Source organism: Mustela nivalis, assembly GCF_964662115.1.
Source record: "Mustela nivalis genome assembly, chromosome: 4".
Taxonomy (NCBI): domain Eukaryota; kingdom Metazoa; phylum Chordata; class Mammalia; order Carnivora; family Mustelidae; genus Mustela; species Mustela nivalis.
In genome coordinates, this window is record NC_139023.1 from 4024990 (window position 1) to 4046587 (window position 21598).

Here is a 21598-nt window from a genome sequence, read left to right on the forward strand (position 1 = left end):
GGGGAACGCACCCGGGACGGCGGCGGGGCTCCTCCGGGGCTGGGCCACAGTCCGCCGTGCTGCGGGACCGTGCTGCGGGACCGTGCTGCGGGACCGTGGTGCGGGACCGTGGTGCGGTGGACGGGCCGGCCGCGGCTCGCAGAACCGGTCCGTCGACGCTCCCCGCGGACCCCCACCGTGCAGCCGGGACGAGTCCGCTCTCGCTCCCCGTTCGCTCCCGACGAGCTCTCTCCTCGGCCCGTGAGGAAAACGCCGCCGCTCCTCGACCGCACGGCCCCGCGCTCTTCTCACCGACCAAGACCGACCCGCGCCTCGGCTTCGCGGGTCGGAAACCACCCGGACGCCCCCGCGCGCGCATCCGTTCCCGCGTCCCGCAGGCCCCGCCCCTGACCCGCCCCCGGCCCGCCCTCCGGCCCCGCCCCCGGCCCGCCCTCCGGCCCCGCCCCAGCCCCAGCCGGCCCCGCCCCAGAAGAGGCCGAGGGGTGGGGCCGGCCGCGGCGTGCTGACGTCAGAGGAGGCTGCGACGCCGCCGGGTGCGCCGGGGCGCGGACGGCGGGGCCCGGCCGGTGTGATCGCGGAGCGGGGCCTGGGCGGCGGCGGGACCGTAGGACCTCGCGCCGCGTTCCCGGGCTCCGGGGCGGGGGCGGCGGCGGGGGCGGCGGCGGCGAAGCCCCCTCCCCGGGGAGGCGGGGCCCGGGCGAGCTCCCCGGCGCGGGGGCCGCGGCGCGGGAAGGATGCACCAGAAGCTGCTGAAGAGCGCGCACTACATCGAGCTGGGCAGCTACCAGTACTGGCCGGTCCTGGTGCCCCGCGGCATCCGCCTCTACACCTACGAGCAGATCCCCGTGTCGCTCAAGGACAACCCGTACATCACCGACGGCTACCGGGCCTACCTGCCCTCCAGGCTGTGTATCAAAAGGTACGGGGTCGCCGCCGCCGCGGGGGGCGCGCCGCGGGGGGCGCCGGGGCCCTCCTCCCCACCCGCCCCTTGGGTCGGGGGTCCCTGCGCCGCCCCGAGCCGCGCGTTCCCACCCGGCCCGTCCCTCCCATTCCTTCCCCCGCGTCTCCCCTCCCGTCCCCGGTCTTCTTCCCCCGCCCGGTGCTTGGCCCCGGAGCACGAGTGACAGTTAGCAGGGCTTTCGTCGCCGGCGCAGCGGTCCCCCTGCGGCGCTCCGCCGCCCGTTCCGCGTTTGCTGCCGCTGGGAGCCCCCCCGCCCCCCCGCCCCCCCATCCCCCGCCGACGACGGCCGGTGGTCCTTGCCCGGCGCACACCCAAGCTTTGTCTGTTTGTAGATGAGCCCTGCGGAAATTCCGGTGGTTTGGGCCCAATGTGACGTGTGATAGGAAATTGTATTAATATAATAGGACACAGGTCACGGTGCCATAGGCATATGCGTGAATATGTATGAACACACACGTGCGTGTGTGTGTGTGTGTGTGTGTGTGTGTGTGCAGGTAGATGGACAGATGTCTCAGAGCAGCCCTGATTCATTCATTCTGCAGGTACTGGGAGCCCCTCCCAGGTGCCAGACCCTGTACCAGGCCATGCCCAGAACAGCAGTTATTGCCCTGTTCTTGTGAAACTACTAAGGTTTGGTCCGAGTGACACACATTTCAGAGTGATCACTCTCTTGCATAATAACCGCTGTGGAAAACGCTGTGTAGGGAAAGGACGGAGCAGAGAGAAGCTGTCACCGACACCACCCTGCACCAGAGCACCCTAGAAGCAACTCTGAGAAAGGAATCTCTTTATCATCTAAACCTTTAAAACCTTGAGTCCCTTGAGTGCCTGGATTTTAAAAAAACAAAACCAAAAAAATCAGTGTTCTGGTTGTTAGACTAGATTTATGTTAAAACTCACTATATATACTTAAATACAGAGCCACACTTTAAGGGAATGAAGGAACAGGTATCGGTGAGTTGTAGGATGTGGTAGTGACACACTGTGCTGGCATGTGGGCTGTTGAGTTGCTTGGGAGGCAGTTCCGCATCTGATTCTTGGTCTTCTTTTCAGCAAGGGCTTTCCCCAGATCTTTCTGCCCTGCCTTGAAAGTGTTTTGGACTCATCGCCACAAGGTGACATCACATTCCGCCCATCCCTACTCCGTGGATGCCCCACAGGCCTTCACAATTTGAATCCTAAGTACTATTTGCCTCCCCAGTGTCTCCTTTGCATAAGTTATTATACAAGAAACCAGAGCCGGGCCCTGCTGTGCCGGTGAAGTTCACAAGGACACAGCAGGTCGTGAATGCCCTTAAATATTTTATTACCATGCAGCAGTCGTCCTCTGGATTCTGGTACGAGGGTCCAAATCTCATGGATTGAGAAGTGAAATATGTGTAATGCTCTGGTCTTGGGCTGTGGAGTCAAAAAGCCCCGATCTGCCACTTTACCATTTCAGGACCTTGAACAAGGGCTGACCTCTCTGAATCTTACTTTACCCTTTTGTGAAAACGAGGGTAATCACAATTCATGCTTCAAAAAGCAGTAAGGATTAAATGAGATTATGTATATAAAATGCTACACAGGGCATGACCCCTAACAGGCACTCAATTAATGGTGACTTGTTACCACCCTAATTACTGATGTTGAAGCTGAACAGAGAAGCAGAACTTCTCACAGAGTAAGAGTAGATTCTCCACAGGCAGTATTCTAGCAAGTGCTCTTCCCACCAGCTTGGTCTTGGCCAAGCTCAGCTTTTGCCCTCTCTTAGCTGTCAGAGTGACCAGGACAGATTTTGGATGTAAGGAGAGGTTTTGCATGTCACAACTGTTCTGCCAGCACGCTGTTAGTTGGAAGGAGTGTGCCAAGGTTCTGCCTGTCGGTTCAGTCAGTCAGGTCTCGCCGAGTTTCACAAAGTGAGAAGTTCTGAGGCAGAAGCAGAGCAGAGTGCTGACCATCGATCTAGTCCTGTAGTTAATACCCTCCGTCACATCCCTGCATCTCTACCCTGCCCCGGTGTAAGTAGTCCTTACGCTTGATGCTTGTACAGGATAAAGCCCAAAATTCATGATAAAAAGATTCACTTTATTCTTGATGATCGTTTGCTAGTGTGAGACCCTGTTATGTTTATGGTGTGTAAAAACGGGAAAGTGAGAACCATGGTGATTCCTACAAATTCAGTAGGTTAGAGTGATACATCGATGCTTATTAATAAGGAATGTGAACCAGCAAATGTCAAAGACCTTAATTCAAACAAAAAGATTAGACTTCACAAGAGAAATGCAAGAGAATTTTAAACAATAAATCATCAGTTGCGTTCTGTCTATAGTTAGAGAAACATTTCACAAAGTGAAGGAGCTAGAAGGGACTTGCAGCAGCATCTCATTCACCTCCCTTGTTTTATAATTGAAGAAGCAGAAGCCAGAGAAGTTAGGTGACTTATGATCGCAGAGCTACTTTGTAGCAGAGGGTGAGAGTTGAGGGAGGGGCAGTGAGCCTCTGGACTCCTGGCTGCTGCGGTCCCGTCTCCAGCACCCTGTGCTGCTAGGACTGCTCAGACCAGCTGGGCATTCAGTGAGCAAACGGTACCGATACTCAAGGTAACCTATTGTTCCTAAAAAGGAGAAACTCATGCCACCTAGGAACTGGTTTGGTTTCACACAACCACAGCAAAGCTGTTCCAGCACGCCTATCGTAAGAGCCTTTCCAGTGGAACAGTTTGTATTTATTCTGCTTCTCTCGCGTCTGTTTAGCTTTGCGTTCGCCTGTAATGTGTGCTGAAAGGTATTTTAAGTTTGTGGCTAACTTTATACTTAGCAGGTTTTCAGGTACCTGTGTTTGAACATGAAAGTATGGTAGCGAACATCCAGTTTGAATCCGCACGTTCATTTCTGTAGACACCTAGCGTCCGATCTGAGCCAAGTACTCTGCTGGGGACAGGGGTGTCATAAAGACGGCTGGTGCCAGCCATAGGGAGAAGATGGGCTGGAGGGTGAGATGGGGTCCGACATCAGTTCCTCCTCAGGGGAGGAAGGAAGTGGTGACTATGATAATAGAGGTGAGCCCCAAAAAGCTCCAAGACCTCAGGACTGGTGGAGACGCGGAAGAACGTAAACTAAACGAGAAATCCTATTTACAGAGGCAGAGACACAGTTAAGGGCTTCAGTAGCGAGTGTTGGCTAACTGCCCCCAAAACTGTCCCTAGCCTTCTAGATGCTGATGGTGAGCGAGCCAGTACGAATCTGAGATGCACGTCTGTTTGTTTTCCAGTTTGTTTATTTTATCGAATGAGACCGTAAACATCTGGAGTCATTTGCTGGGTTTTTTCCTCTTCTTTACTCTGGGAATATATGACATGACGTCAGTGTTACCTTCGGCAAGCGCGTCCAGAGAAGATTTCGTAATTTGTTCCATTTGTCTTTTCTGCTTCCAGGTAAGTCATTTCAGAAACATTATTACTGGTAAAGAGCAAAGAGGCTTGGGCAGGTGATCTTACAGCACAGCCAGCCCCCAGAATAGCACATAGGCTAGCTCACTCATTTCCATCATACAAGCAGCAGAAGTGTTTTTATGAGAGTATATTTGGGCTTTACTGTTAGAGTATACTTGAAATCCAGTAAATTTTAAAGATTGAGATAATGCCTTTCCTTTTCTCCTTCCCTTTTTTGAAATTTCTGTTTTAAGACTAATAATGGAATAGGAACCTCTGTACTCTATTTTCTGGCTGAGATAGAACACTAGTTACTGCTTAAAACTTTTTTCAGAAGATTTCCCATCTTGTTCTTATTTATATGTCTGTGATTTCTTATTTGTCTTAGTTTTATCTTTAAATTTAATAAATTTATGTAATTTATATGCATATATAAATGTATCTGTCTTAATTTGAATGTCTTATTTTGCTGGTAGTGATCTTTTCTATTGCTTTAGTGTTCATTTCCTTTGGTCTTTTTATGCTTGCCTGGTTTCAAATACTTTCAGTTTCTCCTTTCTACCTTTTATATTTGTTAGTTCCCTAGCACTTCCAGTTTTCTTCAAGGATTGGTAAAATTCCTTTAAAAGTTATATAGAATAGTTTTAAAAACAATTCTAAAGAAGAAAACAAATGTGGGCTGAAATCCTGCTGACATTTTTAAAATAAAAAAAAAAAAATGAAGCGAGTACAGAAAACATACACATTAAAAGCTGTCACCCCTCCCTGCTTCCTGCAAGTGCAGGCCAGCGCCCCTGCAGTGAACCCGTGGCTCCCGTGCGCAAGGTGCTTCTGTACCAGACTGCAGCTGCTCAGATGTTGCTTTTGTGAGACGTCATTTAATTTCAGACCATCATTCAACTCAAGTTCACACTTCGGAGTTAAAAGACTAAGAACACATTGGGAACACCACCCTTCCCCTTTTTTCCTAATTCTAGTTTTTAGAATGATATGTTGAATTTCGTTGAGGGAAAGAATACTCTTGTATCTTCGTTATTATTATTATTTGATTATTTACACGTATAAGTATACGCACTTTGTCCGCATTGCAGCCTAAACCTCTCTTAGATGCCATCTCTGGTTTTAAAATGGAAATCAATCAATTTCTTTATACTTTAATTTTTAGATGTATCTTACAGACTAAGATGCTCTTAGTCACCATTAATAAGCAAAACTGCTTTATACTCTCCTGTTACTATATGAGCAGGATCTCCTTGGAAAATCCCACGTGTTCCTCCACCCCTGGCCTGCGCTTTATTCCATTACCACCCAGCCACGACTGACATGAGTTCAAGGAAAGCATATTAAGCTTCATACTGGTTTAAGAAAACAGTGCATTGCAGAACTGAAAAACGAATAATTACAACTGCCAATGAAGAAAAACCCAAAATATGTTACAGCGACTTGCTCAGGATTATTCAGCAGGACGGTAAAATAGTGCAGTGATCTTTGTTACACTGCAGAAGTTGCTAAAGGCAGCAAGATACTAAAGTCAGATTTTCCCAACTGAAAGCTGCCATCTCCATTATTTTTATTTTATTAAATTTATAACCTATTGACTCAGTTTTCTCAAATTCTTAGAGTCAGCAGGCAGCATGGTAAACCACAAATTAAGATTGATTTACATTTAGGGGCTCCTGAGCGGCTCAGTCAGTTAAGCGTCCGACTTTTGATGACTGCTCAGGTCATGACCTCCTGGTCTTAGCACCGAGCCCCATGTTGGGCATCTGCTCCTGGTGTGGAGCCTGCTTAGGATTCTCTCTCTCCCTCTCCTTCTCTCACTTTCCCCTTCTCTCTCTCCCCTCGCTCTCTCAAAATAAATAAATGTAAAAAATAAATGTAAATAATTGATTTACATTTAATTTTAATTTAAAAGACATAATTTTTTTTTCTCTTTCACTTCTACCATTTTATTATATGCTTAGTACCTTCCCACGAACCAGATTTAATAGAGTACATCCTGAATAGTAGAATGAAATTTCAGGGGCTTTGAACTTTCCCAGAGGTCTTTCTGACTTAGGCCCTGAGTAGAACCCAGGAATGCCTTTCCCTAGATTCAGTTCATTTGCATTCAGTTCCATAATCTACAGCTAGGCATTAAGCTAGGCGTCATGCATGTAGAGCTGAGCAAAACCAGCCTGTCCTAGCGACTGAGTCACTTAGGTAGGAGGGCGGGAGGGAGAGTGAGGCAGGGACTTAAGCAGATAAGAGTAGTTTGTGTAAAGGCCCGGAAGCAAGAGACTGTGCAACAGTTTCTGGACTGGTAGGGGCTGGCCTTTGTGGTCGGCTCGTGGGAGACTGAAGAAAGTTGAGGCTGGAGGGAGGAAGGAGCCCGAGAGTACTTGGAAAGTATTTGGTGATCGTGCCAAGGAGATTAGACGTAGCATGTCGCCCTCCAGTTGTCTCTCTGCCTTGATGGAGTGAGATAGTCCACGGAAGGAAAGTTTCCAGAAAACTTTGTCTAAATTCAGTTTGCCAGATCATTTTTCAGTTTTTCTTTTTTAAGGAATTCTGATAATAACACATTTCTGAACAGATACTAAGTATAGGTTTACTTTTTAAAAACTCAGTGCTCTCTGTTAACACTATGTATTTTAATTTCCTTTTAAAAACTGTAACTTTTCTCCTTATTTTCCTTTTCACAATGAAATTAGCCTTATTGTTGTTTCTTACTATTACTTTAAAATATACTCACGTCAGAATTCAAACAAAACAGTGTATGCAGAAAAGTAAAAGCCATTCCGCTTTGCAGAGGTAGCCATATTCGGCATTTGTGTAGGCACAGCTGCCTCCCATCTACCTGCCTACCTATTTCTGAGCTCTGATCATCTCTGCCTGCTTTTTTGGGTCACTCAGCATTGTGACAATGAGATCTTTCCTTGTCAACAAGAATACACACCGTGGTGTCCTCTAGACTTAACGGTGTTTAATCTCAAGGGTAATCTGAGAAAACAATAACCAAACTTCCGAGAGCTGTGTTTCATTGGGTCAGGAACTCGGATCTGTGGCTTCCTAGCCTAAGCCACAGACTGATGAAGGCTTCCGACTGTGGACGAAGAAATGACATTGTGGCTAGGTACGTTGTTTTGAGTATTGATATCGGAGCTGTGGGGCCTGATTAGGTTTGTTTAATGACCAGACTATAGACTGGCTAGCTGACCATTTTTCTACCTGAGCAGCTGCTTACAAAACATTTATTTGATCTACTTCCTATCATTTCTGCTTCAGATTGCCGCCCCTGCCGTCACTGGCTGAGTAGGCGCTTGCCGTCGCTCTCTGGGGCTACTCTGGCTACTCCTGGAACCTCCCATCTCAGCCTTTCTGGAAGGCGGCACAATCTTCAATAGGATCACACTTTGTCCATAATATTGACGCTAAAACTCTGTCACAATTGTATTATGAGGGGCCACACGACATTCCTTAATGGTTCTGTGTCTCTCAACTCTGCTTTTCCTGTGGCCCCTCCAGCACACACGGGGCGTCCGTGTTTGTATTTATTCTAGATGACGGCTGCCACGGCCTTGCAGGATCCCGCTCCGGTGGCAGCCCTTCTGTGAAGCTCTTCTCCCCGCCACGTCCCCCACCACACAAGTGCACACACACCCACAGACCCGGGCCCCTCCCTGCTGGGCTCCCTCACTGTGACTTCTGGAGCGCCACTCGTTTGTCCACTTGTTTCCCAAAAACCTTTCTGGCAGTAGAGGTCTCATCCTTGCATCCGCAGGGCCCGCCTCACGGCAGGTGTTGAATGGCTGGAGGGAGTTCGGCCGTGGAAACCTGATCAATCTTCAGAGCAGCTGCTCCAGTCAGACTGGCTTTGCTCTCAATTTGGCAACCTAACAAGTCAGCATAAGTCAGTTACTTTTTTCTTGGACACAACAAAGCTGTGCATAACTTACATCCCAAAAGTAAACTGTAGACAATGAAATTTCATATGGACACGGGAAGTCTTAAGCGTAAAAAGCAAAATTGTAGAACGGAATGTATTATGTGATTCCATTTGATTAAAAAGTGTACAGCGTGTGTTTGAATGTGTGGCCTTGTAGATTGTAGGTGTTCGATACCTTCGACGAAGATATCTGGGACACGTAACATGTTATCAGGAGCTGCTGCTGGGGAGCAGCTAAGTAGGAGGACCTTATGGTTTTACATCACACAATCTGATGTCCTTTGATCTACTAGTGGGTGCTTTTTTAAAAGGAAACTCATTCGTGAATCCAAATAAACTTCCAAATATTTTAAAAACATTGACATTATATCATTTTCCCACTGCTGTGCTACTTATTTAAAATTTCATGTTGTAAAACAGCTACCATTTTACATTTCTTCATTACTGTTAGCCTCATTTTACCCATAAGGAACCTGAGACCTCGAAAAATGACATGGCTGGCCTTATGGCACAAAGCCAGAATCCAGGTTCAAGTTTGTTTGGCCAGAAAGTCTGGACTTGACCTAACCACTTCACTGAACATCACACATGAGTTGCTTTCATTCCTTTTTGTTTCACTTCGCTAAGTTTTGTTTTATTGTCCATAGGTCTGTATGCTTTGCTCTGTGGGCTATCATCTTTTTTCCTGCCATCGATCAGAAAAGACCTGTCGAAGATGGATGGCATTAGATTATGCAGGAATTTCTATTGGAATACTGGGATGCTACGTCTCTGGGGTGTTCTATGCATTTTATTGTAATAACGTAAGTAACTTAAAACATTTTACATTCTACTTTTCTGGTAGGTCTTCTGTTTTCTTGCCATGGTTCCTTTGAACTTCCGAATAAATACATAATTAACTTATAGAAGAAATATGAGTCTTATATATGTATAAACTCATTTTTAGAAGGTCCCTGTGATCTCTAATATCTATTACTTTGTAGATCCAAACTCATTTTACTGATTTTCCATTGAAATATACATTTAAAGATTATTTCTGAAAATGGATGTAAACAGTAAGTTATTAATGTTTCCACTAAATCCCTGTAACTACATGATTCTTCAGATGCACATTACATGTCTTTTATGTGTATAGAGCTGAAGTTAGTGCTTGATAAAATTATGCTGCTTTCCATTTTCTCTGATCCTTTAGTTCTCTCTCAGTGAAAAAAATAAAGGGTTTGTCTGTGAGCGTGTCGACTAAGTTCTTTGTAAGAAATACGTTTTCCTTTCTTTAGTCTTATATTTGGAGGTAAGCATGGAGACAGACCAGCTGGGTAATGAGTGACTTAAATAGGTGTCTCTTCTGAGTTAGAGATCAACTCTGCTTTGGATTCTGATGTCACAAAAGTTACTTGTTGCCCTGTGCAAAGCAGCATTTGAAACACTACTCTCGGATTAAGTTGGCCCAGCGAACAGGAATGTAATCCTGTCCCATCCCCTCATGTCCCCGCCAAGGGGGTAACCAGTCTTCCCCTGGGCCCGGTACTTCCGAAGGCCTCCCATTCCGGAAGCCCTCAGCAGGGCTTCTTCTGTCTTCTTCCTGCTCGCCTACACTTACCCTTTCCGTTTGCTTTTGTCTTTTAGTTCCCTCCCTTTCAGAGCCAGGACAGAGCTGTGCAGGGGCAGTGTACATTCTAGGTGCTGGTAGTCCTGTTCGCAAAAGACCGGAGCCTTCCTCCCCACGAGCCCTCACATGTAACAGGTGCTCCGAGCCGTCCCCCCGGCCTTCACGTCCTGGGAAGATCGGCTGTAGCGCAGGATCCCTCTGAACTGAGAATTCCTAAGTGGGACCTTTGTCTCTGCACAGTAATAGAACTGAGCTGAAGTGTAAAACTAGCAAAGAGAAAAATCATGAATTTGGTTTGAAGTAAGAATTATTGATTATAGCTACTTAACATATGAGCCATTTGCTTTTTAGGCCTAATTACTTTGGAACATAAGCATCTAATTAAATATATGTGCAGTTAACCTTGTAAATTGATTTGATTTGAATGGTAAGTTGTTTGTATCTGCTCAGGTTTCACTTACTCATTTTGCAGGAAACCATTTATATCTTTTAGAAAATTCGGTATCAGCTGGTCCGTAGGAGCTTGTGAGTGCAGTCATGTCCTATTTGAATTGTTTGACTTATTTTAGTCTTTCTCTGAAAGCTGACCTGTTTTCTGTTTGCCTTTTCCCACATATACCCGATAATTCAGGAGGGTAGTGAGACTAAATCTCTTTTCAGAAAAGCTCGGTTTCCAAGAGCGAAGAGAACCACCAGGGTTAATGATCATTTAAAGGAAAATTATTTTCTTTCCTCTGGTGCCTAATCATTTCCGAATACGCAGCTGCCGTAGCAGCTCTTTATTTTTGAAGGAACGCAGGCTGCTTTGAGAGTGAGACTGAAACTCTGAACCCCATCCGGGGGGTGTGCACGTGGGTACCGGTGAACCAGGCGGTGGGGCGTGCGGTTTCAGGAAGCGCACTGCCTCCCAGCGGCCTGCAGCCCAGCGGGAGGACTCGGCCACCTCACGGCCGAGCTTCAGCTGCTCGCCCCGTACCCGAGTACCCCGTGCGCCCTTCCGCCGTGGCCCGCTGCGGGTCCGCCGTGGCCCGCTGCAGATCCGACGTGGCCCGCTGCGGGTCGCAGGTGCACGCTTTCCCCGTGTCTCCCCCACCGCGCGCCGCACCGGGCTCACCTGCTCGCTCGCTCCGTGAGCCGCAGCCGCGCGCTCGGCCTCTCGCGGTGGAGACAGCCTGGCCGCCCTGTCCCGCCTTCTCACACATCCCGCTTAGTTTTCAAAAGTCTCCGGACTCTGCTGCTCGCATCCGTGTTTCCTCGTTCAACGGGAGTCCAAGCCTCCGTTCTCTTCCTGAGTCGGTTGTTCTCGCATCTTCCAGCTGGCTTCCCGTCCCCACTTCCTTCCTCACAGCGATGTCGGCGTCCCCCGGCCAGTCAGTGGGAGAAGCAGGCCTGTCCTCACCCTGGAAGACCCTGCTCCGGCGCCGTCGAGCCCCAAGTCCCGGGCCTCACGGCCCTCCGCCGTCAGCCTGGCTTCTTGGACCGTTCCCGCGGCCCGCGCTGTTCCTGTGCCCTGGGGACCCCCTCTGCGCACGCAGTCGTGTGGACCCCGCAGGCGGCCCCTGCTCGGGCGCCCTCTCTCCGTGGAGCGTTTGTCCGCTGCTGCAGGGAGCCAGCGGCCCGGCCCGGGCTCCGCAGCGTTGTCTCCCGCTCGGCTACAGCCCGCCCCGTCGGATCCTGGGGATTCTGACCGTCTGTCCGGCCCGGCCGCTCCCACAGGCTCCGAGCTCACCCCCTGGGAGCGGCCGTGTCCTCGTCAGCGTCGCCTGCGGGACTTAAATCGTCCCTGGCATGCGGCAGGTCCTCCGAAAATGCTTTCGTGTGGATCAGTGTGGTTTCTAGCGGCCCTCTGTCGCCCGGAGAGACCTCGTGGTCGTGGGGAGCGCGCTGTGTTTTAAGGAAGGAACTTAGTTATGTTCAGAAAGGGGAAAAAAACCATAAATAAGTTTGGAATGTGTAATGTAAAACCCGGAATGGCTCTCCTTCTCTTCTGTGGCCTGACAACTAAAACTCGGTTTCCTTGCACCCAGTACTGGCGACAGGTGTACCTGGTCACCGCGCTCGCCATGATCCTGGCCGTGTTCTTCGCACAGACCCACCCCAGTTACCTCACGCAGCAGTGGCAGCGGCTGCGCTCTGTCATCTTCTGTTCCGTTTCGGGGTACGGAGTGATCCCTACGCTTCACTGGGTTTGGCTCAATGGAGGCTTCGGGGCTCCTATTGTACAGGTGGGTTGAGTGTGGTCGATGTTCTTCTTTTTTTTGTCCTTTCCATTGTATTCATTTTGGGTGAACTACTGTAATCAGACCAGGTGGGTGGGTCTCTGTCCTTTGAGAAAATGCATGTATTTGCATATTAATACCATCGTGTTCACATCTTTATAAATTAGCATGCCTTGCAGGAAAGAGAAGTATAACTGCTGCTTTTTCCCCAGATGTCTTTATGTGAAATGATAACGTTCTTAGTCCTCCTTCTGCTACCCTCAGGGTATTAATGCCCAAGTGCTTATCAGTGCAGGGGAACTTCTAAGTTTCCAACTTTGTTACCTGTGGCAAGGGTAATGCCAGTGAGAACACAAATATGCAATAAGGAATTGATTGATTGATTGATTGATTGATTTGATTGATTGAATTGGGGGAAGAAAAGGAACTGGAAAAGATTTTTCCCTGGACCTGTTGAGTTGGAGGCACCCGTGGGACATAAAGGTGGAGATGAAATTGCAACTCAGGTCACAGTTGGAGACCAGTGATCAAGATTTGAAGATCATTACTGTATAGGAGCCTGAGAGCATGTCCCACCCACCAAGGACAACATACTGGCAAGTAAAAGAAGAGCTTTTAGAGTTAGGTATTACGGGGCAAGTCGTGAGAATGCCTCCATGTTCTGGAGAAAGGGATTAGAAATAAGACTTAAGATCTCAGAAATCCACATAAAAATGCTTTAAGAAAGCACTTGAGAGTAAACTTAAGAATTTTTAACATCACGGGGCGCCTGGGTGGCTCAGTGGGTTAAGCCTCTGCTCCGGCTCAGGTCATGATCTCTGGGTCCTGGGATCGAGCTTGCTACCCTCTCTCTCTGTGCCTGCCTCTCTGCCTACTTGTGATCTCTCTCTGTCTGTCAAATAAATAAATAAAATATATATTTTTTTTAAAGAAAAGGAATTTTTAACATCAGTAAATAGGCCAGGAAATCTAGCAGAAGTAATACACTCGTTGCAATGGGGTCTTCTCTGAAATATGAGGATTTAACTGCAGGCTTTACACAAAAGGATCACGTATTTTTTAGAAGAACTAATAGTAGGCTTACGTGTGCTTCAATGAAGCTGGCAACAGCATGGTGGAAAGCATTTGGGTATAAAACTAGAAAGAAAGGAAGTTCTGTAATCTGGCAAATCGAGTGCTGTGACTTGGCCAGCCACTTTGTCAGCTGGAGAACAGGGTGATGCTTTCTTCATACCATTAAGAAATCTTGGGAGAAGGTGAGACAGTGGTGATGAACTTCAGTGATCCTGATAACTGAAAACCTCATTTCTCTGCCAATTTCAATATAAGTTAAAGAAAGTACGATGGTGAACTACAATCTAGATTTAGTTCTAACCCGAAATGAATAACTGGTTATTGACAGAGAAGGGACCAGAATTTGATATGACATAAACACATTCTTTCTAAGCTTATAATGAGGAGAACCAGACCTGTTGAGCCAGTACATTTTTGAGAAATTCAGAAAAATATGGTTTTCTGGTTTCAGAAATCTTACAATAGAAATAGGTTTGAGGAAAAAAGTGGTTCTGAAAGATAGAAATCTAATGTGATCACAGATCATTGCAGTGAAGATGCAGAGGGAGACTTCCTGAGAAATTCTCCAGTAAGCTGTACTTTTTAAAAGATGGGGAAAGAGAGAGAGACTTAACCAAAGATGAAAAGTTCCAGAAGGGCTAATCCTGGGAAGCAGGGTATGGTTGTGTTCTCGTGTTGATCGTTCTAAGTATGTAGGATTTCGGGAGGGCCAGGATGATTGTCAACCATGTGTAGCCAGAAGGAATTTGTCTTTATTTCTTGTTTGTTGTTTTTGGTTTTTAAAGATTTTTATTTATTTATTTGACAGACAGAGATCACAAGGAGGCAGAGAGGCAGGCAGAGAGAGAGGGGGAAGCAGGCTCCCCGCTGAGCAGAGAGCCCGATGTGGGGCTTGATCCCAGGACCCTGGGACCATGACCTGAGCCGAAGGCAGAGGCTTTAACCCACTGAGCTTTTTAACCCAGGCGCCCCTTGTCTTTATTTCTTAAATGGCATCTTGTGAATTTACAACCAGAATTAGGATCAATATGAATCAACTTTAGCTGGCTAATTTTCTTAGGGCAAGGAAAAGCTTTCCAGTTAGAGCTGAGAAAGGGACTTCTTCACACAGCAGTTTCAGGAGGACCACTTAACCGGATTGGTGAACACATTTCATTGTTGGGCCAAACCTCTTTTTTTTTTTTTTTTTAAAGATTTTATTTATTTATTTATTTATTTATTTATTTGAGAGCGAGAGGGAGAAGCACAAGTAGGGGCAGAGGGAGAGGGAGAAGGAGGTTCTCCGCTGAGCAGGGAGCCTGACCTGGAGCTGGGTCCGAGGACCCTGGGATCATGACCTGAGCTGAAGGCAGAGGCTTAACCAACTGAGCCACCCAGATGCTCCCAACACTCTTGTGTCTTTTTAACCACAAGTCCCTGATCTTCAGTTTTGTTTTTTGTTTGTTTGTTTGTTGTAAAGATTTTATTTATTTTGGGGCGCCTGGGTGGCTCAGTGGTTTGGGCTGCTGCCTTCGGCTCGGGTCATGATCTCAGGGTCCTGGGATCGAGCCCCACATTGGGCTCTCTGCTCAGCGGGGAGCCTGCTTCCCCCTCTCTCTCTGCCTGCCTCTCTGCCTCCTTGTGATCTCTGTCTGTCAAATAAATAAATAAATAAAAATCTTTAAAAAAAAAAAAAGATTTTATTTATTTATTTGACAGAGACCACAAGTAGGCAGAGAGAGAGGAAGGGAAGCAGACTCCCCGCCGAGCAGAGATCCCGATGTGGGGCTCAATCCCGGGACCCTGGGATCATGACCTGAGTTGAAGGCAGAGGCTTTAACCCACTGAGCCACCCAGGCGCCGCTCTTCTTCAGTTTTTGCTTATTCCGCTGGTACCTCCAGTCCATACGCGTTCCACCTGCACACCTCTCAGTTGGGGTGTCCTTAGGACCTTCAACCGTGGTACAGTTCTGGCTCCCTTAGTTCCCTCACCGTTGGAGCACTCCGCTCCACTTCTGCGGGCCATTTCCTACAGGGAGGAAGAAGGAAAGGGAGAGAATCCCAAGTAGACTCTGTGCGGAGCAGGGAGCCCCACAAGGGCTTAGTCTCACAACGCTGAGACCATGACCGGAGCCACAACCAAGAGTCAGACGCTTCACGGACGAAGCCGGCCCGGCGCCCGTCTCCTACAGTAGCGAGAACAAGACTTCTGTGATTGGACACTGTCCTCGATTAAGATTTAACAAGGCTAAATTCCACTTATGACTTCTACCTAGTCTGTGAATTAGATTCCTAATAAATGAGGAATTCAGTCACAGGAAAAAGATCTGTGAAAAAATGTTTTGCTTTTTAGGACTTTGCACCCCGTGTGATTGTGATGTATGTGATCGCTCTTCTGGCTTTCCTGTTCTACATCTCCAAAGTGCCAGAGCGGTACTTTCCAGGTGAGTCTCGCTTTCATGGCGATCTCGAGACTTTCTTCTAATTATATGGTAGAAGTATATGCTTGAGTATCCAAAGTTAGCTTTTTTCAATATTATTGGTTACAGAATAGCTCTCCTATTGTCAAATATTATCTAAAAGCTTAACTTTCAAAGGACTTTCACAAACTTCGTGCGCAGTAGATGAGTTCCCACCATTTCCTGATGAGGAGCTAGTGACAGAGCTAGGAGTCTTCTGACTCCCAAACTCTGCTTTTTTTGTGGAATGCTATTATCAGTTACCATTGACTTCTTTATAAACCAGCTCAGCTTAAAAAGTAATTTATGTATGTAGAGATCCACAAAACAAGAAATAAGAAAAGAGAGGAAAATAAGATAACAAAAAGAAGCCAGGGTTAGGATCACTTCACCATATATCCATCCTGAGGTTCTAAAAGTGGATAAAGGCCGCCAATCTGCCTTTCAGCTTCCTAATACCCAGTGCTAAAGGGAAAATAACGTAAGTGAAGGGTCTTCACGTCTGCAAGATAGACACAAGCTAGTACCTCAATAGGACAGATTGCCCTGATTCTTCAGTCCAGAAAAAAAAAACCACCTTTGATAGAAAATAACCAAGAGGACACTGGGTAGAATGAATAATGTTGTCCAAAATCTGTCTTTGCTTGTTTAGGATCTTAGGTCTGGAGTCAGACTGCTGGGCTTCAAATCCACGTCACCCTCTTACTAGCTGCACGAGCTAAAGAAACTACTCGTGCTTTTTCGGGTCATTTCCTCATCTGAGCCCGGAGATCATACTTTCTCTCATGGTGTTACTGTGAGGATTACGTGAGAAAGTGTACATGAACCGTTTAGCAGGGTTCCTCACGAGTAGTAAGCACTCAGTACAAGTCAGCAGCTATTGTGATGGTCCTTCCTCGACCCCAGTCCCGGAAGTGGAGGTTGCGGTTGGGTAAGGGGCAGCGAGATAGAAGTCTAGGGATCTTTGGCTTGAGTCAAGGGAACAGAGTGCATAGAGCAGTGATTTTTTGTGTGAGGAGCTAGACGTCGGACAGTGTTCACTTGCAAACCGCAGACTTGTCCCTCCTTCCTGGGTTAAGAATGTCTTCCACAGTGAATTGAAGATAGGATTATGCTACTCATAGTGCATGTTGGGAAGAAAAAGGATGAGAAACCCTGATCTAGAGAATGTATAGATCACAGGCTTTCTTCCGTGAACTTGGTTATCACCCGTGAGTTTTAAATAAGAGTAAGACGAACCTGAGGGTAAACATTCCGATTCCAGAGCATAACTGGGACGTGACCCTGCACTGAAGACCAGCCCTCCTGCAGGGAGAGCCACAATTTTCCTCAGGAAACGGTTCTAGCAAAATAGATTTTTGTGGCACCTTAATAATACTTCTTTTTTTTTTTTTAAGATTTTTTTATTTCCTTATTTGACAGAGATCACAAGTAGGCAGAGAGGGGGAAGCAGGCTCCTCATTGAGCAGAGAGCCCGATGCGGGGCTCGATCCCAGGACCCTGGGATCATGACCTGAGCTGAAGGCAGAGGCTTTAACCCACTGAGCCACCCAGGTGCCCCTAGTAATTCTTTTATTACTTATTTTTTCATGACAAGTACATGTAGAAAACTGAACCGTGTCATTTTTCTACATTACATAATTGTAGCCATAGTATTTTTATGCCAGAAGATTTTGATGCCAGAACTTTGATACTGGAAGTTTCTAGTTGTCTGACATAGGATCCTGGAAAAAGCCAAATGTTACATAACTTAACATTTCTCCCAGATGAGCTTGACTTAAACTCTGCCCCCATGTAGCTGAGTGTGTGGCGGTGCAGGCACGGCAGGAGCAGCAGACATCCGGAGACCCTACGAGATGAAAAGCTTCACGGATAAAAGTGATAGCTCAGATGCTCTTGAAGGAGTGGCTTAGAAACCGGGTCTCCCCAGTCCCCATTTGTGACCTGGCTGTAGAGAGAGCCGTGCAGTGGTGAGAATGGTGGCTGACTACTATGAAAGCAACAGGTTGACACCGAAGAACTTACTTTCAGCTCAGTTACAGCTTTACGGATGTAGAAACAGCACAGTGGTATCTGACGGCGTCCAAGGATCCCCAAAGGTCTCCGTGAACACAATTAAATGTATCTATGATATTTATCTGACAACGTGATCGGTTTTCTTTGTAATCCGCTGTGTTTTGTGCTTTTGAAAATGAATCTGTGGGTTTCACTAGACTGTCACAGTACACCGTGGCACCAAAAAAAGGCTAGGAAGTCCTACAGAAAGGATTGTGTGGACTTACACTTTAAAATCTACGCACTGTACTATTTCTCTTGGTAAGAAGAGATAGGGGTGGTGACTGTGAGAATGTTTACATGACATGAGGAGAGTTAATCTAAATTTCTACAGCTCTGGATTTCATTTATTTTGTTCTTTTTCAAGAAGCTTTCGCATGTTAATTATCTAATCCCCTTGGAATCTAAGCATAAAGAGAAATAGTTCTAAGTTGTGTGTGTGTGTGTGTGTGTGTGTGTATCTATGAACTAATCAACCTCAGTAACGATGAAGCCATAGTAATTACATTTTGTGGATGAGTCCATGACACATATATCCAGATAAGTAACACAGGAGACCCAGGAGACGAAAAATCAGATTCCAGAAATTAACCAAATTAGTTTGGAAGACACATTTGGAATAGTATTTCCAGAATTCACCAATGTCCTTAAAGTAGACCCAAATATGAATTCATCCTTTTAAAAAAAAAGCCTTTGGGTTTGAATGAATCTCCTGTCAGTCTCCAGGTGCTCTGACGCGGCCGAAATCTTTTCGTGAAGCCGTATTTCCAAGTCCAGAGATAAAAATACATTCATATTTTAATATCAAAATATTAGTCAGTATTCTTGTCTCTCTGCCTTCCCTTCTAGGACAACTAAACTACCTCGGATCAAGCCACCAGATCTGGCACGTCCTTGCCGTAGTGATGTTATACTGGTGGCATCAGTCTACGGTGTACGTCATGCAGTACAGACACAGCAAGCCATGCCCGGACTATGCTTCACATTTGTGAACGCAGGAATGGCCGCCTGCTGTATACAGTTGGTAAGCAATATGTCACGGGGAGTTGTCTACCCCACTGTTTCTAAGATTCATGTTAGTTTTTCCTTTATTCTCCTATTTAATATATCATGAGTAGTACTTTATAAAAATGGAAAAATATACTTGGGAATCTGTAATAACTGCTTTCCAGCCCTTAAAACTACTAATCTGCTGCTTGTACAGAAAGTGAATTTAGTTGACAGTTACAGCAATGAACATGAAAGCAGTGTAGAAATAGTATTAGTTTTGCTTTACACCAGCTTCATTTCCTTAGGAAGGGCTTCACCTCCGTTATAAAACGGAGTCATCCTGTGTGGTTCCTTTAATAGAAGATACTTACAGTAGTGGATCCAGTCGAAGTGCCTCCTCAAGGCCAGGGTTGCAGTAGCCTGTGCTTAGCACAGCCAGGAGCGCCGTCCTGAGTCATGACTCGCCTTTAAATACACGGGTTGTGAGAACTGGCACTTAACGTATGATTGATCTCCTTTCGCTGTAGGCTCCCTTCTCCTTGGGAGCTTTGGATTTGTTAGTTTGCTAGAACAAAAACTTGAAACCTTCCCTCCTCTGAGTTGAGAGAGGCATTAAGAGGAAAAGAGCTTGCATCGTCATTTCCCATCCCATGAGAATCACATTAAAAACTGATACGATCAGGCCACAAATTCTGTGGTCTAATAACCAAGGCTTTTCAGCTTTTTTTTAAGCTTTTTTAATTTCAAGGACTATTACTAAGTTCCATGTAATAATGGCACTCTTGCCAGTGGATTACAGATTTTTCGTTCTAAAATTCCTGTAGCAAAATAGAGAGTTTCACCTCTCCGAATTTGCAGTCCTGCTAAATTTCTTGATGGGTGGGGGTTCCCAGTTATATGGGTGCTACTTTCTAGGCCACAGAGTCCAGATGGCCCAAGGCTGACCCTGAAATGAACGTTAAGCCTTAGAATAATAAAGTCATGTAGATGCCCCAGTTGGTGACAGGACTATTGCCTGTACTCTAGTCTTTCCGTGTTCCCTTGCGTGAGAGCATTTTACTGACCGCGCAGAGTGCTGGTAAACACGATCTCATACTTGGGCCTGAAGCATTGATTCAGCTTTATGTATACACCTAAGAAATACATCTCACCACCCCAGCATACATAGTCTTCTCGTTCCTTGGTCTTTTCATGTGTGTAAATTAGATCCCTTTGGACGCATTCACAAAAACACGTTCATCGGGATATAAAATATTATCCAGATTTCTTAATGGGTTCGCATGAGCTGCTTTAAATACTGGTGTAGCTTCAGAGCACTGGAATTCGTGTTGATTGAGGGTGAAGCCTACTTCCACATTGCCATTTCTGTATCTCATATTAGGGATGTTACTTTAATGTGCCTCAGTTTATATATCTGTAAAATTTTGGTTTCTTTTCAGTATAGTGTTTTTGGAGTATAAATTCGCCATGCTAGCATCTCAGCACGGAGAATCTTCCCGGTAGGCTAAGGGCACTGTATTGTACCATTATGGTGATGAACACACTACTTTGAAAATGGCTACTTTGCCTCATAAGGCCACAAATTTGATTCCTATGCTGAGTGATAAAAAAAGACTTTGCTGTAATGATAATAGGATGTATTTTCCCCAAAACAACGCTTAGGGGTCTAACGTGGCATTGTTGATTTTAAATAAGATATTTTGTCATTTTGGCCCAATAAAATACACTGAGAATAGTTAGAATTAATTTAAAAATAGAAAAGTCGAGTTATTTTAGGCCTGGTACCATTTTTACTATAAAATCTTCTCAAAATAGAAACCCTAAACTTTAAGCTCTCTTTTCTCTAAATTTTTTAAAAACATTCCTGGTTTTTTGTTCGAGTGTATGAATTATCTAATACTTGCCATCCAAATTAATGGGTTAAAAAGGCAAACTATATTTGACTGTTTTGTTTTTTTTTTTTTTAATTTAAAAGGCCTACAAGTCTGACTGTAGGGAGAATTCTACCATGGGAACATTTCATCTTTTTATGAAAATGTTAAATACTGTAAGAAACCTATCCTCTCTCATTTTCATCTTTACTATAAAATATTTTATTATAAAGTAGGAAATGAATGGATGAGTGTGGATTGCTGTCAACTATAAACACTTCTGTATGTCAGCATTTACTGACCACCTACTGTGTGCATACCACTACTGGCAAAATTTGTAAGACATTGTTAACATGAGAGAATATTTAAAAATTGCCTACAAATCTGAGCCTTGTAATAATGTATATTTAAGTTATTTTTGGTTTTATAGATTTACTGAAATAAGATTAAAAGTACACTATTCAGCTACCATACTAAAAAAACTGGTTTTAATTTTACAGTGTGTAAACTAGAAAAGCTCTTTACCTACAGACTTTACACGTGCATTTTAAAACTATCCGTGGCGGTTTTAAACTGTCTATTGTGATCTATAAGGTTGTGTAGTTAATTCATTGGAGGCAATTATCTTTCTATATAAAGCCATTTTCAAAAGATAGTGCTTGTCTTTTTTGTTATGACACAGAGTGCAATTCAGTAAGCTGCATGGCAGATACGTGTGATGTAAATAAACTGGTTTACTAAATGTATTACGTGCTGCTTGTCATTCTTTATAATACGTAGCGGCTTCAAAATCATATTTTAGAACCGGAATGAGACTCAGGGAGTCTCTGTCCCATCCGTCGGCATCCTGCCCGAACAGAGTCACCGATTTGAAGATTGTGACCGACTGGCGTAAAGCCGTGCGACGCCGTTCGGCAGGTACCTCCCTAGAGCTGTCCTTCGCCCTGTCGTCCAGGTCCAGGGGCAAAGCCTGCACTTCTGGGTTCCTGCCAGCTGCTGAGCTGAGCAGATGTGTGTCCACCCGAGAGTCGTCGTTCTGGG

At 45.8% G+C, this 21598-nt stretch overlaps 1 protein-coding gene across 3 annotated transcripts; it reads left to right on the forward strand.

The window, feature by feature from the left end:
• The first annotated feature begins 523 nt into the window (after positions 1–523).
• On the forward strand, positions 524–21303 carry PAQR3 (progestin and adipoQ receptor family member 3). Of its 3 annotated transcripts, XM_082726539.1 has the most exons (7): positions 524–919; positions 4214–4376; positions 8949–9104; positions 11938–12135; positions 15536–15626; positions 18546–18720; positions 20662–21303. In XM_082726539.1, exons 1-6 carry the CDS (start codon positions 735–737, stop codon positions 18686–18688), a joined length of 936 nt encoding a protein of 311 aa, XP_082582665.1. In that variant the 5' UTR covers positions 524–734; the 3' UTR covers positions 18689–18720; positions 20662–21303. The 3 variants fall into 3 exon arrangements, with proteins under 3 accessions (XP_082582665.1, XP_082582664.1, XP_082582666.1); XM_082726538.1 differs by having other exon boundaries at positions 18546–21303; XM_082726540.1 differs by lacking the exons at positions 11938–12135; positions 15536–15626; positions 18546–18720; positions 20662–21303 and adding an exon at positions 9928–10311.
• Positions 21304–21598: the final 295 nt, after the last annotated feature.

Bases quoted from the DNA above. Each gene is read 5' to 3' on its own strand.
- PAQR3 (XM_082726538.1), top strand. From the start codon at position 735: ATGCACCAGAAGCTGCTGAAGAGCGCGCACTACATCGAGCTGGGCAGC. The intron at 4,377-8,948 runs GTAAGTCATTTC...TATTGTCCATAG, and splicing joins TTTGTCTTTTCTGCTTCCAG to GTCTGTATGCTTTGCTCTGT. The intron at 9,105-11,937 runs GTAAGTAACTTA...CCTTGCACCCAG, and splicing joins ATGCATTTTATTGTAATAAC to TACTGGCGACAGGTGTACCT.